The sequence below is a fragment of the Antrostomus carolinensis genome, unplaced genomic scaffold (assembly GCF_000700745.2).
Source record: "Antrostomus carolinensis isolate BGI_N321 unplaced genomic scaffold, ASM70074v2 scaffold8200, whole genome shotgun sequence".
Lineage (NCBI taxonomy): Eukaryota > Metazoa > Chordata > Aves > Caprimulgiformes > Caprimulgidae > Antrostomus > Antrostomus carolinensis.
The window spans coordinates 15,124-33,979 of NW_010287765.1; the positions used below are offsets into that span (position 1 = coordinate 15,124).

At 37.2% G+C, this 18,856-nt stretch overlaps 1 protein-coding gene across 1 annotated transcript in view; it reads left to right on the plus strand.

The window, feature by feature from the left end:
- Nucleotides 1-18,392, plus strand: part of LOC104521969 (programmed cell death 6-interacting protein-like) — a gene marked incomplete at its 5' end in the record, with an annotated part of 27,169 nt that extends 8,777 nt beyond the window's left edge. Inside the window, 14 exon segments of the mRNA XM_029084035.1 lie at nucleotides 404-504; nucleotides 2,991-3,107; nucleotides 5,835-6,057; nucleotides 6,786-6,909; nucleotides 7,593-7,770; nucleotides 8,169-8,280; nucleotides 9,099-9,268; nucleotides 10,002-10,250; nucleotides 11,611-11,745; nucleotides 12,665-12,689; nucleotides 12,692-12,749; nucleotides 16,241-16,373; nucleotides 16,743-16,954; nucleotides 17,729-18,392. Coding sequence (XP_028939868.1) covers nucleotides 404-504; nucleotides 2,991-3,107; nucleotides 5,835-6,057; nucleotides 6,786-6,909; nucleotides 7,593-7,770; nucleotides 8,169-8,280; nucleotides 9,099-9,268; nucleotides 10,002-10,250; nucleotides 11,611-11,745; nucleotides 12,665-12,689; nucleotides 12,692-12,749; nucleotides 16,241-16,373; nucleotides 16,743-16,954; nucleotides 17,729-17,897 — 2,006 coding nt within the window.
- Between the last annotated feature and the right edge of the window lie 464 nt (nucleotides 18,393-18,856).

The window sequence follows — 18,856 nt, forward strand, 5'->3', positions numbered from 1 at the left end:
TTCAGTGAAATATTTTGACTATGGCTGCACACACATTTGTGCTGGCACAAGGGAAGGGCTGGGAACAAGCTGCCAGAGTTAGAGTGGGACTGTGGCTTTTATTGGCAGCTTGCCATTGGTCCGAGGTAAAGGTTCACTCTTAATCCTGCATAAATGCCAGCAGCTGCCAAAAGATTTCTTGTACAACTGACTGAACCTTGAGTGTTATGATTGAAGTAGAAAATCTGGAAACTGCAGCTGAATGTCAAGAGGGGAGAACGGGATCCCACCTTTGAGCTATAATGTAAAGCTGTACCTTTAGAATGCTGTTGTTGCTGTTTGAAGATCAAATAATTTACATGTTTGCTTGTAAAAACTGGTGATAATCATAATTGTTGTTTGTTTTTTCTCTCCCTCCCCTCAGATAAAATGAAAGATGGTATCATAGCTAAACTAGCTAATCAAGCTGCAGATTACTATGGTGATGCTTACAAACAATGTCAGTATAAAGATACGTTGCCCAAGGTTAGTGATTCTCTTGGAGTTAATGTGGGATCTGCTGTTACTGTGAATAGCTGTTATTGTTTACAATGTACTTCATGAAATACACTTAAAATATTATCCTCAAGAAAAGCTGATGTATTACTGTGTTTCAGGGAAGTGAACCCGTAATTTAAAAAACAGAGAAGAATCTGGGAGGAAAAACATAGTGTGGGTTTTTTAAATAAGTAAAATCCTATTACATGAAGTGTATTTTTACTTGCAACACATTTCATTTAAAGTGAACTTGAAATGTTTATGATAGCATTTAGGGATGCCTTCTTAGTATTTAATGCCTCACTAAATCTGTTTTTCAAACTAACACTTTCTAATGGGGCTTAATTGGTTTCTAGTCTCAATGTTTTTGTGTGAAATTTGCTCCCATGTTGACAGCATGAATGCAGTGGCACTGTTCACTTACCTGTTAATGAGAAACATGACTGGAAGTCACTGTGTGTCCTCTGTCCTTCTGCCTGCCTTCTCTTCCTCCACCTCAAAACAGTCTTGATACTTGTAAATTATCTCAGTTCAGTCTTGAGTGTTTGAGTGCTGTTGGATTTGGAAGATGCAGAGGGATCTTTTTTCACACTCTTTGAATATATGTTGTATAACAAATACTTTAAAATGAGCAGGTTTTCAGTGTATCAAATGTATCAGTTCTGTTCAAACAATAAAGTAGTACAAAGCCTTTTGAGCAGTGTTACCAATGTAAAAATTGGTTAAGATTTACTTTGGATATTACTGGACTCTTGAAATTTATATCTTGCTAAGTAGGAGATTGTCTTCCATAGTGCTTTTTTTGTGAATGTCCCTAGGAAGCATCCCTTGTTGCTAACTTGCAGTTATTTTTCATCCATTGATAGTTTCAAAACTTGTAACTATTCCAGCTTGCAGAGGTCTGTCTTGTTACAAATAAAATGTGAAATATACTAGATTTACTGAAAATACACTAGAAAACATAAATATTTTACTAGTGATAAATGGTAGTGGTTGATGTCTGGTCCTATAACTTAATATGCAATCTTAGTCAAATAATTGCCAAAGTATTTGCTAAAAGCACTTTTATTCCCTCTGGGGGGTGGAAAAAAATCAGGTAATTTTTTCTTCCCTCTGGTTTCTAATGTAGAATAGAATCATGATGATGATGGGAACTGTGTGCGTGAGGGCAAACATAGTAGAGTAAAAGTATGCATTTTTATTCTTAAGCAATAAATTACACAACTGCCTTTGTAGGCCAGTCAGTGGCTTTTCTTGGGGGGAAAGAAAAAGTTTTAAAAGTTAAATTGTTATCTTGCTTGGCTGGAACTTGATAGATTCTTTTATGTATGCACCTATTTCCTGTCATGCATTCTGCGACATTTTACAGATTGGGCCAATTTCTCACTGAGGTATTATATTTATGATTGATTTCTGAGAGGCAAGGGGATATAATAAAGCCATTGCTTTGTCTTTTATTATTGTGGACCTTTCTAAGCCATAGATGTGCTCCCTGTTCCAGTTGCACAGTAATCTGTCAATTGATTATTTGAAAGAACATAATAAGGTTTGCTGGTTCCACGAGTTAACACCAGCTCTGAGAACAGTTGAGTGTTTAGGAGTGTGAAATAGAGGTTGACTTGATGTGTCAGACGCCAGTTGCAAGGTCTCCTAGGCAGCTTTTTCTTCCAAATTTACTGTGTCTCTCTATTTTTTTCTTTATCTCTGTGGGGGCAGCAAGTTTGCATAGATGTGAAGAAGCAGATGTTTATATACTGAGGTCTTTAAAACATCGCTCTAGTTTTCCAGTGCTCCTTGATATAAGAAATAAAACAATAAGGCCAAATCCTTGATCAAAGACCATACCTATACTGTGGGCTGCAGCATAATGTTTTATTCATGTCTTGGTTGGTACTCCTGCAAAGATAAGTGCATTCATATACAAGTCTAAAATTGACTTTTGAATTGCTTTCCATGTCAATAGTTATTGGTCCTCTTTATTTGTTCTTTGCTTTCATAATTTTGGAGTTACTTTCTTGATAGGCCTGTTGCTGTTTAAGTGTAATTGCTTTGTTAAATAATAATAAAAAAGTACTGTATTCCCCTTCTCCCCTTCTTTTAAGAACACTTTGTCTTGGCTTTGTCTTGGGGGCGTTTGGAGGTGTTCTTGCAACTGTCCTTTCTAATATATGCATGCATTTCTAATCTTTGGAGTAAATGTTGTGACTTAATGGCTTGAATTTAAATTGTAGTTTGTGTAAAGTAATGGACACTAAGAATTTTGCAAAAACAGATAAAAAAAAAAAAAAGACTGGATTCAGTCCATGCAAAGTCATGTGGTCTCTGACATTTACCTCTAATGTTTTAACCTATCTAAACCATTAATTTGGGTGATTCTAATTTCCTTTTCTTCTTCCTTTTTCTTCCTGCATCCCATGTTGTCTGTGGTGGTTAATGTGGTTGGACTTTCCCCTGGTCAGTATTTTTATTTCCAGGAGGTGTTTCCTGTTCTGGCTGCAAAGCACTGCATTATGCAGGCCAATGCAGAATATCATCAATCTATCCTGGCAAAACAGCAGAAGAAATTTGGTGAAGAAATTGGGAGGTTACAGGTGGGTAACTTTTTTGTTTCTCTGGAATATTTGGGAAAAATTTAAATCCTGAAAAGCTACCTCAGAGTTCCAAAATTCAAATAACTGTATTCAAAAATTGTAGAGCATGTTTGTCACATGAATCAAATTATTAGCAGCTGCAAAGATGAGAGGTAAATCTGTAGCTTTTATAAAGATGTATTTTAATGTTTTTAGGGCAGTGTGATACTACTTGATGCTATCAAAGTCTGTATCTCTATGTTTGCATAGGCTTCTTATCCCAGTATAACTAATATAACAGGTTTGTCAATCAATTTTCCTAAGTAATGTTATTTAAAAATCCCTGAAGCATTAAAATTCTGCCTGATCTATACCTATATCTACTCCTTCCTTGCAGTCCTGATTTAAATCTGAACCATTTGAGAAGTGTACAAAAGGTGGTATCTTTATAGTTTTTTGCCTCTATATCTGGTTTCTAGAGGGACTCAGATATAGACATTGTAATGAGTAAGGTCTTTTCATGCTGTAAGTACAGTAGGGAAAAAAATGGCTAAAAGGAGCTACTTCAAGTCCCCTGGTCTTTGGTGGGGGGGAAATAAAGTGCTGCTTCAACTGACTTGGTGGGATCTATGTGCAGTATCTATTTATTCACATGCAGGAGGGTTGAGAGACTTGTATAAGACTATCACGTTGACATTTTGAAAGTTCCCTTTATGTATTTCTTGACTCGGTGTGGGACGGAGCTTGGAATTTTTTTTTTGCATGCTTGCATGAAAATTAAGTGCCTGTATGAACTTCTAATAGCAAGTTGTTACATTATGACTATGTTACTAGGTGATAGATGAAAGCATATCTGTTGTTTATTCTTGAATCTCCAATCTGCCTAACAGACCTCCTTTTCTTGTGTCACGAGGATGGAGCCAGGCTCTTCTCAGTGATGCCCAATGGTAGGACAAGGGGCAATGGGTGTGAGCTGGAACACAGGAGGTTCCACTGAAACTTGAGAAGAAACTTCTTTACAGTGACGGTGACAGAGCCCTGGGACAGGCTGCCCAGGGAGGTTGTTGGGTCTCCTTCTCTGGAGACATTCAAGACCCGCCTGGACGCCTTCCTGTGTGATCTCATTTAGGTTCCTGCTCTGGCAGGGGGATTGGACTGGATGATATTTCGAGGTCCCTTCCAATCCCTGACATTCTGTGATTGTAGGACTCTACTATAATAGAATATTAATGCCTTTGGTTTTTTTAGTGCTCACCCTTGACAGGTCTGACTATATCAAATTTACTGTCATTGTTAAGTTGTATAGTAAATAAACTTGTGTCAGTGATTTTTCTTCATGTTGTGTTACAGGAAGTATTCCTTCATACTGAGTAGTTAAAGTTTTGGTGGGGTTTTTTTGGATATGTGGTTTTTGATGATGTTTTGTTGTTGTTTGAGGTTTTTTTTCAGTGAAGCCTAAGGGGAAATGCTCCATTATTACTTATTTTATAGCACTGGTTCATGAACAGCATGTAGACAGAAGTTAAAATCCTGTGTCATCTTATTTAATACATTTAGTAAGATTAAACTAAAATCCTGTTCTCTATAGTTATTAAAATACTGCTTCCATAATTAATCTAAATTAGAGGTTTGGTATCCTTTTTGAATTTGTGAAAAAATACAGTTGCTATAAAGTAATACCCTCTTTGTATTTCCCTTTTTAAACACTAGAACAGAGATGGTTTAAGTTTGGGGGGAGAAGATTAATCTAAATTCTTCCAAATTAAAGTATATATGTATGTCCCTGTTTCTTTTCCTCTCATTTCCTGTTTCTGGCAAATGCTGGTTAGACTGTAGTATTGTATCAAACCAAAAGTACTGTTGTGTAATTTATGGCACAATGGAATGTGGCAAAAAAATCTCAGCAAATTTCAAATACACTTCACTTCTAATGTACCTCAGGTTCCACTTCACAGTCCCAAGAAATTTGAGTTTTGGAATTGTTGTGAGTTTACATAAACCTTGACTAACATTGCTTCTTATTGGTTTGTTTTTACACATTCACAACACAAATTTAATCAGGATTGAACAGATACAGTCCAAGTTTTGCACCTCTCCTGCAGTAAATTGGATGTAGGAAAAACAGATACCTCAGGGTTGCATCTAGGCTGAGCAGAGAGAAGTGAAGACAGCAGACCTTGTATTTTATTTTAATGTGCAGTAGGATTCCAGCAGTTTCTGCACTTTCTGAGCTCAAGGTTCGATGGGTGTTAGTGGCAGGTGTGAAAAGCAGGACTCTGGCCTCTTGCTTCAGGAATGTAAGCAAGTGAGCAGGGTCTGAGAAACAATTTGCACTGCCTGCTAAAGCAAGCTGCTGTAGGTTTGATGAAACAATATGACAGTGACATGGTGGGGTGTTGGGTTGTTTTTGTGAATGGGTGTTTGAAGCCTTACTGCCTCTAACTTGTCACTTTTAGGTTTCGTGGAGTCATAGTGAAGCTATTTTGAGATATTAACTTGGTTACTGTTGGGTTGTTTTGTTTTTTTTTTTCTTGTTAATTATTTTAATGAGTAAAATCTCCTCTTACCATTTTGATACATATAAGAGGGGATAGTATTTTTGTAAGGAAATAATATTGATCATATACGTTGATACTTATACATATAAGTATTTACTTGACTGTGAAGCTCATCTGTTTTCATAAGTATATATGAAAGGGAGAAAGAAAAGTTATTTTAATTTTAACTTTTTTTTTTTTTTTTTTTTAGCATGCAGCAGACTTGGTGAAAACAGTGGCTTCTCGTTATGATGAATATATAAATGTTAAAGATCTGGTTGACAAAATCAACCGTGCACTTACAGCTGCCAAAAAAGACAATGACTTTATTTACCATGACCGGGTTCCTGACTTGAAAGATTTGGAATCCATTGGAAAAGCCAGTCTTGTGAAGTCTACTCCAGTGGTTGTTCCCCTCAGTCAGAAATTCACTGGTAAGCAAAGTGTGTTGAGCACACAGGTTAGTTGTTACCTTGTGAAACACATGGCCACCAAAGTTCATTTGTACCATGGAAAGGTAAACAATTACTTTTGTGCTGGGTTGAGTGTACAGCAGTGGTTTTGAAACTGCCGTTTGTCTTTCCCAGTTTGTTGTTCTATTACTTGATGATAAAAAGTACTGGAAGAATAAACCACAGTTGAAAATCATTATCTGCAACTTCTCTAAAAGATTTTCTCAGGTTTTTCTCAACAACTGTATTTTCTGTGTTAAATCAACCTTTTTAATTTCAGAAGGAACAATAATATGAGGGAAAAGTATAAAATTGTACAGTCTTAACTAACCTAGTTGCTGGCCTTCCATAAAGCTAAAAACTTCGTTGGCTGTACAGGGGCGTTCTGAAAAATGATCCTCTCTTCCCTTTCTCATTATATTTCTTTAAAAAAGCAGAATTAGAAATTAAGCTCTAAGGAAAATCTTGTAGGATTTGTTATCCTACAATTATTTTAAATATAATTTCTTTAAATTATTTCTAAATCAATTTCAGTCTTAAAAACTGAAATCTAATCTGGAGACCTGTAGAAATATATTTTTTAAAGACATCTTGGGGAGTGGGGGGAGTATTTTAAACTGTTCAGGTCACGGTAGTACAACATGTGAAGATGTTTGGGTCCTTTTACCTTCACAGTGCAACTTGAATAATTTATACTACTTTAATTGCAGACCTGTTTGAGAAGATGGTTCCATTGCAAGTTCAGCAGTCTGTGAGTGTTTATAACCAGAGAAAGGCCGATCTAGTAAACAGGTTAATAGCCCAGATGAGAGAAGCCACAAATCTGGCAAATGGGTAAGTATGGCTTCTTGTTACATTTATCAAGAGGAGTTATGGAACAGCCCGTAAACCCTGGCTGCCTTGCAGCCTGCAGACATGCAGATTACAGCAGCAGTTTTTTATTACTGTATGGTAGGCTGGCAAACTTAAGCTGTAGCAGGGGTATTTAGACTGAAAGCATATTAAGAACAAATAATACTTAACTTTTTTCTATCTTTCCTCATTTTTTAGGAGTCTGACATCTACTCAGAAAAAATGCCACTTCTCTTAATCTAGAAGGATTTTAATATTCCAGTGATCAGCTTGATTGTACCAGTGACTCAATACATGATATTTTTCCCCCCCCCGAATTTTGTTCTTAAATAATAATGAAAAGCTGAAAGACAGGAATGTAACTCAAGGCATTTGTTTCTTTTTCTACCATATAGTCACTACTGAAAATATTTCCCATATTTTGTAAGTGCTAAAAGACTAGGATTTGTTTAGCTTTTAAGAGCTTTGAAACTTATTTTTGGTGAGCTGTACACTAGGAATAAGTTTAGAGTTTTCAGTGTGAAATTTCTGTGCAGGAGTACATCATACTCTTGTTTCAATTGTAATTGACCGTGCGATTGTTTGTTTGGAGAGCAGTGTTATTTACAGGATAACACCATCTAATACTGTGAATGAGTTGCTATTTAATATGTTGACTTTTTCAGTGTGTTGGCTTCCCTCAATCTTCCTGCTGCTATCGAAGATGTCTCTGGTGATACTGTTCCTCAGTCTATTTTGAACAAGTCTAAGTCTGTGATTGAACAGGGAGGAATTCAGACTGTTGATCAGCTGATCAAAGATCTGCCTGAACTGCTACAAAGGAACAAAGAAATTTTAGATGAAGTAAGCTCAGCAACTGCAAACAATAAAACATTCTTAAAAAACACCGCCGAACTCTTTCTCTTTAAATGGCAACAGAATGCACGGTTATCCAAAATGCTGGTAATGTTACTGGCCTTTGAAAATGTGCCACTTGAGTGTTCAGTCCTTACAAATACTGTACTGTCACATGTGGATGTTCCCTTACAAGTACTTTGTTTTTAAAATTGTTGGGGGAGGAGGAAACATTCTAAAGACATTCAGGTGATCTGTGCATTTCATGCCTGGTTTTTATTTGCCAAATTAAATTTATAAAGGATGTATCAGCTTTCTTTATATTTTCTATACTAGCTGTATATTTTGTAGCTGTTTCATGTTTAGAACCGCTTATAATGGATGTAACTAATGTTTTGCTCTTGTAGTCACTAAGATTATTAGATGAAGAAGAAACTACAGACAATGACCTGCGAACAAAGTTCAAAGAACGCTGGCAGAGAACGCCATCCAACGAACTCTATAAGCCTTTAAGGGCAGGTAAAGTTTGTGTTTGATCACTTGGATTCTGGAGATGCTCTAAAAATGTCCGTTCTCATGGTGTAAATTAAAGTCATTTTCAATGGTCTGACATTATCTTTAAAGATAAAAATTACAGTTTAGGAGAGGTTATGCTGAAATACCCTTATTGCAGTCTGCACTATTGTTTGGAGTTGGGAGATGATGTGATAGCAGAGAATTTGCTGCTGCTTTTGCACCCCTGGAGTGCACATGCATGCTAAAGTTACAGAAAGCATATGTAATGAAAAATGGCTGCCCTCCTGAGGATCTGGTTGCAGTTACCTCTTAAATACTTTAGTGTATTTTTCTTTATATATTAACATCTCTTTTTTTTTGTATTTCCCATCAAGGTGTTTGTTCTTTGATTTGATGGGGGGTTTTTTGTTGTTTGTTTGTTTTTCCCCTGGCAGTTAGTCAGGCTACTTAGGGCCATCGCTATAGCATGTTTTCTGTGTGTTTAATATGTTGTTTTGAAGCTAACAAGGGACTGATACGACTGCCTTAGTTTGGCAACATTATAGGGGTTTAAATCTGGGGAGTAGCTCAAACCACTGTCACTTGTATACTTTTGTATGGTTTTCTGGAGAATTAATATAGGTGCCTAGTTTATGCACTGTTTCAAACATAACTTAGAAGCTTAAGTTTTATTTATAAGTCTTAATAACATCATAATGTGCAGGCTCATAAAAATGTATGAAGACTTACTGAGCAGCATGAAAAGTGCTCTGGTGCAAGGCTTGGATAAAGCAAGTTTTGAAATGATATAAACACCCTTTTTTTTCTCCTCCCACCACCAGAGGGAGCCAATTACCATAATATTTTGAATAAAGCTGTGCAAGCAGATGGCCAAGTTAAAGAGCGTTATCAGTCTCACCGGGATACGATCGCACTTCTGTGTAAGCCAGAGTCAGAACTGAATGCAGCCATTCCTTCAGCCAACCCAGCAAAAACATTACAAGGAAGTGAGGTAAAGCGTTGAAATTTGTTTCTGTTTTGAACAGAAGCACTATTTGGCTAACAAAGTAAACTTAACGTGAATTGATGTGGAAGGTAATCCTTAGCTGCTCTGGTTTCTATTGCAGTTGATACAGGAGATAAATAACATTGGTTAGTTGGCCTTTTGTTTAAAATCTGCTCGAGTATATTTTGTTACACTTAGTGTGAGCAAGTTCAGTCACCATGGACAGCAAGACTGGTTGACTATTATAATCTTTCCTGAGTATTTTTGTTATGTAGCGTGGTGGGGTATAGCGCCCAGGTTCACAGGACAATTAGGCAGTGTCAGAGACACGGCCCAGTATTTTGAAGTATCAGGCAATTACTCCAACTTATTTTCCAAGAAAGTCATGGCTCATTTACAACAACATGATTATTTTTCTCATGGGAGTAGTTTGAAGTCAGTGTTTCTGACTGCCTTTTTTTTTTTTTTTTTTTTTTTTTTGGAATATCCTATTGGATGGTATCTAATCAGTTTAAAAAAAAAATATAAAAAGATTTAAAAATCTAGCTTGAGAAATACTTGAAGATCTCTATTGCACTGCATTTTTTCCTGGTTTGTCAACTTAAACACATTTATAAACAAATACTCATGTAGTTGTGTTGTCAGCATCAGTGAGGAGTGCAAGATGGAAACAAGTAAGAGTATACTTCTGCAGTAATTCCTCTAAAAATGCTAACTTCTGATTATTTTTATTGCCTAGGTTGTTAATGTCTTAAGAACTTTGCTAGCCAATCTGGATGAAGTTAAGAAGGAGAGAGAACAACTGGAAAATGACCTGAAATCTGTAAATTTTGACATGACGAGCAAATTCCTGACTGCTCTTGCACAGGATGGTGCTATAAATGAGGAGGCTATCTCTGTGACTGAGCTAGACAGAATTTATGGAAGTTACACACAGAAAGTGCAAGAGTCCCTAAAAAAGCAGGAAGAACTTCTCAAGAACATTCAGGTACAACAGCTTGTATGTCTTCCTCCCTCTTAAACTGAGGAGCAATGATTCTTCTACCTCTCCAGTGCTTTGGAAGCCTCATTTTGCTTTATACTCTGTTTTGCTTGTTATTCTATCACAGACCAGTTGATATTCCTTTATTCCTTTGATCTCTGAAAAATACAGGGGTGTTTTTTATGTTCACTGGAAAGAAATGTGAAATTTTAGCAGACTCTCCCAGAGCTCCTGTGGATGGCTTTGCCCTTGAAAGAAGCTTAACTGGTGTGTTAGGTTTTTGGGTTTGTTTTGGTTTGTTGGTTTTTGTTGTTTTGTTTTGGTTTTTTCTTCCCTGATCCCATTTTAATAATTCTTTCTTGGATAACAGGAGACCTGTCCTTAACTGTCTACTAGAAGACATTTTGGGTCTCCGAAATACTTTCTGGTTTATTCATAATTGCTATTTACCAAGTGCTTGACTTCCAGCATGTGCAAAGCTCGTCAAAGTAAAAATTAATGAGAATTTTCCCAAAGTTTTATTTATAAATTCAGCTTTAATTTGTCAGTAACACTAGAGACAGGTACCTGAAACATCCGGCAAAAGAGAAAGTTTTAGTGCTTGGACAAGTGACAGTGGTGGCTTGAGTAATGATGGGGCCTATTTGTGCACAAGATTAATTGCAGTTTCTGACTGCAACTTGGATGGCAAGAGCAAGAAACTTCCAAAAGGGAAAAAAATGTTTCTAATTGACCATATGGCCCATGTTTATCAAGGTTTTTACATTAAGAATTTTTTAAAATCATGATGGATACTACTTTGATGTTTGAATGTCCTGGAGTTCAAGTTTGACTGCTTCTGGCAGCTGAAGTAGCCTTTTTAAAGTTTACTTATTCATTTATTTTCCACCAAAGAAATGAGATGCAGATGATCCTTCTGTAAGTTTTCCACTTACCTGTCCTTTTAATGGCTTGCCAATGTCAACCAAATTTGAGGTAGCACTTCTGAAGAATACTTTCAGTATGATTTTATGAATATCAGTGGAGGGTAGCACAGGAGAGAGCCTAATTAGTATAGCCTCTGAAAGAGTCTGTAGTATGAACTTAAGAATTAGCTGAAGGCAGCCCACAACAGAACAAATAATTAGCTGATACCTGCTGCCAGTGAGTTAATTGATGTATAGGTCTGAAATAGCCACTGCACCTGGCAGACAGCAAGTATCAGGAAGCACAGTGTGGATGGAAGGTGAGGAAGGGTAGGTATTGGGAAAAGGGGGTAGCAGCAATGAGGAAGAGGAGTTAAAAACCAAAAGATACAGAATCTTACATGGAACTAAGTTGCATTATTTTCACTGCTCTTTTTTTTTTTCCCCTCCCTTCTTTTAAGAATGCACATCAGGATTTTTCAAAGATGAAACAATCAAACAATGAATCTAATTTAAGAGAAGAAGTTCTGAAGAACTTAGCTGTAGCAAATGACAACTTTGTGGAACTTGTAGCCAATTTAAAAGAAGGCACAAAGGTATGGTAACACGTAAGGGATTGGAAGAACTGGGTTTTTTTATTTACACAGTGAGTTGTGAATCAAAAATAATCATAAACTCTGCAGACGTTTTTGAGGATTTTACTGCTGAAGTGAGGGCAGTGAGTTGCTCAAATTTTGATTGTTTTGACAGCTGTGAAAGGCTTCTTTGTTCCTATTTGAAAAATAAGCTTGTCTGAGCATTGCTTTATATTAAAATAGGAAAAGGTGTTAATTACAGCTGAACTGATGCTAAAGTACCCAGATGAGCCGTTTTATCTGAGGAATTCTTTCATCTGTTCTCCCATGGTATTTAATCACCTTATCAAATTTATGTTTTATATACTGCTACTGCACGTGTAAGGAGAGATGAGGAGGGCTTTATTTAGCTTGCATTTTTTTTTTTTGATCTGGGCTTCTGGAAGATGTCTTACTGCTTCTGTATTAAGTACTTTTTGCTGGTTTATTGATATCTCACTGGAAGAAAAAGACTGAAATGTCTATACAAATGAAATGCATGGAACTGACTGAAGGCAGTAAAACTAAAAAAATGTAAAATTATCCTTTAAAAAAAATAGTTAATCACCTAGATTAACTAGAAATTATCTAGTTTTGTTCCAATGGTAATACATTTTCTAATTATCTTGAACTGTGTCAGTGTTTATACACACACACACACATATATATTAAAAAAAAAACAGCACAAAAAATGTGTGATATTATAGGGATAACAGCTAGTACTTGCTTTTGAAAAGCATAATAAAGTGCACTAGCAGACTACTGGAATGGGAGGTTCTGGGCACTGTAATAATACAACACCTATACCTGGATCAATATGTAGAAATATGCTAGCATGGAGTCTGGAAATATTGATTGAGCATGGTGGTTTGTTTTTTTTGTTGTTTTGTTTCTTCACTAGTTTTACAATGAGCTGACAGAAATCCTGCTGATAAATGCAGTGATATTGTCTTTGCTCGCAAGACTGAAAGAGATGAACTGCTCAAGTAAGATTTCAATATTTTGTTTAGGCTTTGTAGAAATGGTTAAGTGTTTTTCAGAAATTAATCTTTGGGACATGTGTGTTAAGGTATTTGATGACATGAGAAAGGGAGAATAGGTCTTTTTAAGACTGTCACCTCTTCTTTGCCTTAATCCTAACCCCACCTTCCCCTCCCCTGAAAAACTAGGAATATTGATAGGATAAATAAATGGAAAAAATCTACTTTGCAGTCTGCTCTGCTGTGTCTGTATAGAGTTCACCATGAATCTGTTTCATCTTACCATGATTTCACTCTCAGTTCTCTTTGGCATGCATCTGTTAATAATTTTGTTTTATTCTTTCCTGTGAGGAACTTCGGATTTCTACACCTTACCTTGCTCCTGATGTCATTTTGGTTTGAGAATTAGCCAAATGCTTCAGCATATGATTCCTTTCCATGTGCCCAGTGTCGTGGGGGGGGGGGAAACATTGGTATTCCACCTCTGCCTCCATAGTCTGGACTGATCTGATATTTTGTCATTGTTTAGATATGTGGGTTGTCTACACTGCTAGGGAGAGAAGTGGATCTTGTCCTTCATGAGAAGGAAAGTTTCTGCTGGTGGTGGTGTCCCTCACATGTGATCAGGCTAATGCAGTATGCTTCAGCCATGATTTTTAGGCTCAAGAGGAAAGCATAACTGGAAAGGCTTGCCATTTAATTGATGTTCTTTAGCAAAGCACGTAGCTTAGCTGCTAGTAAAGCTTCAGTTGGTGAAACTGCAGTTGTTCTGTGCATGTACCACGTTCTGAATGGGATGCTGAGCCCTCAGATTTTACCTTTCCTGACTACAGCCTCTGTACAGTTGTTATTTTTCAGTTGGGCATTTTGCTTGTAAATTAATTCTTAGGGGTATGCAACCCCTTCCACCTCTCTTCCACATCCTACGTTCATGCAGTTTGGAAGCTGTAGGCTGCTTAAGGAACCCTGTGGAGAAGGACCTGGGGGTCCTGGTGGACAACAAGCTAAATATGAGCCAGCAGTGTGCTCTTGTGGGCAGGAAGGCCAACGGCACCCGGGGTTGTATTAGGAAGAGTTTTGCTAGCATGTGGAGAGAGGTTCTTCTCCCCCTCTACTCAGCCCTGGTGGGGTCCCACCTGGACCCACAATGTGTCCAGTTCTGGGCTCCCCAGTACAGGAAGGACATGGAACTCCTGGAGTGTGTCCAGCAAAGGGCGACTAAGGGGATAAAAGGACTGGAGCATCTTTCATATGAGGAAAGGCTGAGGGAGCTGGACCTGTCCAGCCCGAAGAAAAGACGACTCAGAGGGGATCTGATTAATGTTTATAAATATCTAAAGGGAGAGTGTCTAGAGGACGGGGCCAGATTCTTCTCATTGGCACCCAACAATAGGATGAGAGGCAACGGGCATGAACTGCAGCATGGGAAGTTCCACCTGAACATAAGGAAGAACTTCTTTACTGTGAGGGTGACTGAGCACTGGAACAGGTTGCCCAGGGAGGTTGTGGAATCTCCCTCCCTGGAGATATTCAAAACCAGCCTGGACAAAATCCTGGCTCATGTGCTCTAGGAGTCCCTGCTTGAGCAGGGTGGTTGGACTAGATGAGCTTCAGAGGTCCCTTCCAACCTCAACCATTCTGTGATTCTGTAACCAAGGCTTCTTAGATCCGAGTGTCTCGCATCTCTAGTATGTTAATGTTCAGTGTTAAATCTGTAGGTTTAGTGTTGATGTTACATTCAGCTGGATCTTGCCGTGATACCTTTTTTTATCGTGTATTGACTGATACTGAATCCTGTCAAGGTTGGGGCATTGATCAGATTTGGGATATTTGTAATATATGTCTACAAAATGTATTTCTCAGTGTACCCAACCCACTGTTTGAGTGAATAAAATGTATATTTGTATATTTTGCCACTTCACTCCGTACCACCCCTCCTCCCTCAGAAGAAAAAAAAAAAAGTCTGTGGGCTGCATCTTCACTTAATGAAAGTAAACTTGTTTAGCTGGTGTCTCATTTAGAACTAGAGATATTTTTTTTCCCTGCATAATCACATAATGATTTCCCATTGGAGGGTCAGTTTTAATCGTGTTTAAGCTTTCCATTTAATGCATTTGATCACTTTGTAGTTAAAATATACTTTACTCTGAGTGGTACTGCTGTTCTGAAAGCCATCAGTTTTTGCAGTGTCATTTTAAGAAGAAAATTATTTTTTCTGTTCCTTAGGTGTTGTTCTAAGATGCTAAGTTTTGTTTTTGTTAGTTTCAGTAGAATACAGTGTTAAATAGTTACTCCACTATCTTCAACAATTAGTTTGAGATACACATATGTGTATGTAACAGAGCATCAGGACAGTATTTTCCAGCTTTTTCTCTGCAATTCCTTTTTACTAAAGGGATAGCTGCGAGGACAGTATTCTTGGGGTTTTTTTTGTTCAAGTCTTGTTTTTTCTACCAAGTTTCTACAAGTTACCAGATTTCTTCTTCTTTGGAGCTCACCTTTGCATACCATATAATATGAGCCTGTAGCTTGTTTCTCACTAGACTGTGTGCTTTTGTCAGTCTCCCCTTTCTTCTCTTTCAGCATGCCAGGTATCAAGTTCTACCTGTTACATGTTGCTCACCTATCATTTTTACATAAAACTGTCTCAGATTTTAAATGCTTCCTAAAATCTCTCTGAAGAATCTGCCCAAACTGAAGTGTTGAATCTTTGCATTGAGAAGTGTACTACGTTCTTCAGAACATACATAACTTAAAAGCTGCTTCCTTGGAGTTTTCGTGACTGTAAAGTTCTGCTGTTTAATGGCAGCTTGTATTACACCATGACACCAAAGCTTCCTTATATCTTATCAAAGTATCTTACCAAGAGTAATTCCAACAGTAGAGGGAACGAGATAGAGAACTTGAAAGCTCGTGTGCTAAACCATTCAGATTTTTACCAGGGATTTTTTGTAGTTATGTTTACCCAGATATAAATGATATCACCAACTATGTACCAGACTTTTTTTTTTTTGTTACAGTTCTGTTAGATGTGCAGTATTTGCATGCAATATTATTTCCTTTAGGGCAATCTATATGCAATACGACATTTCTTCTATATTAGTGCATCTCTTTACACATCAAAATTACTAAAATTTACTTTTTCCATAGCTTTGATGTTTCCTTAGGTTCTCAGAAAAGCTTCCAAGTTGCTAAATGTTCTGACTGTTCTGTAATTTCTGATCCCAAAATTTTTGGCTGATTTGGTGATCTGTACACAGTATTAAGTTGGAACCTAAAGACATTATTAGAAAATAGATGTAACAGTTAATCAGAGGATTGGCTAGAGGGTTGTTGCTGTGACAGTGATTTGGACTAAAATTTAGTTTGAGCTAGCCCAGTGATTATGCTTTAAATACTAGATTTAGTCTGTTGCATCTTTTTTTAGCTTAGCTTATGAAGTGTGTAACAAACAATTCTTAAACTAAGCTGTATGTTTGCTTGTTTGTTTTTAACAGAGATTTGCAGCAAAGCATTGCTAGGGAACCCAGTGCTCCCTCTATTCCTCTACCTACGTATCAGACCACATCAGCTGGAGGAAGTAAACCTGCTGCATCATCAGCTCCTACTCCAGCACCCAGAACCATGGTGGTAAATATATGCTATGGAATTAGTGGGTGGAAGATAGAAGGTCTGTACTTTGGAATTGCAGACTGATCTGTACTTTGTGTATATCACTCCTTAATGTGTTGGTGCATTTGGAAATGTGTTGAAAGTGAAATAGAGGGCAAAGTCTAAAGACTTTGCAGAGATGTATTATGTAGTACTGGTGTTCATAATTTATAGATTTGAAATGGAAAGCTTTATTGCTTTTTAGATGCTTTGCTTTATTATCTATATAAAGTAAATAGAGAATGTCCATTTAAAATTAAAATAAAAACAAACTAGTCTTATAACTACAGCTTTTGATTCCAAGACTTCCAGAAAGAAGCTCCAGCTTAATTCACTTTCTCTTGTTAGGGGACTAAACCACAGCCACCAGCACGGCCACCACCACCAGTGATTTCTGCAGCAAGCAGTTCCTCTTCTGCATCAGCACCCTCTGGAGCAGCTCCTGCTGCAGCTCCTGTTGCTGCTCCTGCTCCTACTCCAGAAGCCAGTGCACCTGCAGCAAGCACTGCACCTTCACAGGCACAGGGACCTCCTTACCCAACTTATCCAGGTTACCCAGGGTAAGCCATGGGGGTACTTAGGCAGTTCTTTGTTATCCCATTATCTGAAAGCACTTGTTTGTTGTGTGTGACATTTTGAAATCAGTTATTGTCATAATTGAAGGCGTGTTTAGTGTTTGAGGCAAGATGATTTTTTTTTAAAGTTTTAATAATGTAATTCTTGTTGGAATCATTTGCTGGTACCATTTGTGGGAAGGTTCATTTTACTTTTTTGTAGCTTGGCTTTTTTAAAAGAGAAGGGATTTAGGACTGTAGTTCCTTAACTGTGGTTTGTGAACTATTGCCAGCCCTTGCATAATCAGTTGGTGATAATCAGCGTTGGCATATCTCTATTTTTCAAATCTTGGTATCTTGCTAAAGATGTTGAAAAATACAGAAAAAATTCCAGTTGAGTGCTTTTTCTTCTGATGCTTTTTTCTGTCTTTCTGGAGTCATCACAAGGAATTGAAGGCAGCTGCTCTCTCCTTCAGTAGCAGGCTCAGCAAATGTTAAAATATGTACAATGATATTAAACATAAGAGAGTCAATTTAGATCAGTTCTAGTTCGAGCAACTTGTCTTTACTCTACCTTCTGTCTGCATTTCTATTCCATACATTATAATTTTTTTCATGTTTGATCCTTGAGAGTTACCACACTTTCTGCTGCACAAAAAGGAAAATGAAAGGAAAGCATTTGCAGTGATTGCATGTCTTTTTGTATCTATTAATGAGTTGTTGTTTCCAGATTATCATCAGTGTTTTACAACTAAAACATGCTTTCCCCTTCTCCCACAGGTATTGCCAGATGCCAATGCCAATGGGCTATAATCCATACATGTATGGTCAGTTTAATCTGCCATATGCACCCTCACCTATGTATCAAAACCCTGGACAAGCACCGTATCCAGCACCTCAACAACCAGGATACCCTTTTCCTCAACAGCCTTATTACCCTCAGCAATAATGTATCTGCAAAGAAGTTCTGCTTGTTAAAATTTAGGAGAAATTGGCAATAAGAATACTAAAACTTTTAGCTTCAGTTAATGTACCGTACTGAACTGTATGCAGTCTATAACTCCCCTTTATTGTTAACTGCTTAAAAATGTCTAGATCAGTTTTTGATTACACTAAACACTTTGAAAGATCTGCAGTGGTTTAGACTGTAGACTAATGCCAGAATTAGAGCCTAATTCAGTGGTCTGAAACTATCCACTACAAGTTGGCTAGACCAAAATATTTCTTTGCAAAAATCCTATAAGTGACAGAAAGGTTCAGATGAGAAAAGTGAAGCAGTGCGTGCACTGGGTGTGACGTATTCTACGGAACCATATAGCATTTCCTTCTATACTCTATTGGTTTGTATTTTTTTGAGTTTAGTTAAAATATGCTATTTTGTCTAATAATCAAGGCCTTGTAAATCATGAGTAAAAAAATAAATTACTTAAGAGTGGTTTAAACAGTTGGCATTCTCATTACCATAAAAATGTTTTGTGTGTCTTTAGATTCTTTCATTTGTCCCTTGACTTGCATAATATGAATAGAACTTCTCAAGTGGTTAGCCTTACAACTGAATTTCCACCTCTTCTCCTTGATTCTGTATTTTAGTGACAGAATCTATAATTAACCATTTAAATGTTGGTAGAGGATGTCTTGCAGGTAGAATTTTCCTATAACTTTGAAGTGTATTTCCTATGACTTTGAAGTGGACTAAAATATGTTGATGACCATTTTAAAACAAGGGTTACTCTCATCTCCAGAATGCTACTTAAAAGAAGAGATATCACAGTCCCTCTTACAGGACCAGTGAGTGATTGGTCATTTTCCAAAGAGGTGTTTATCAGGAGGGTGTTATGGCTCAAAATAGGGCAACAATTGATTGTGGGAGCTTCTCAGATTGTTTTTAAATGATTGCATTTTTCCCTT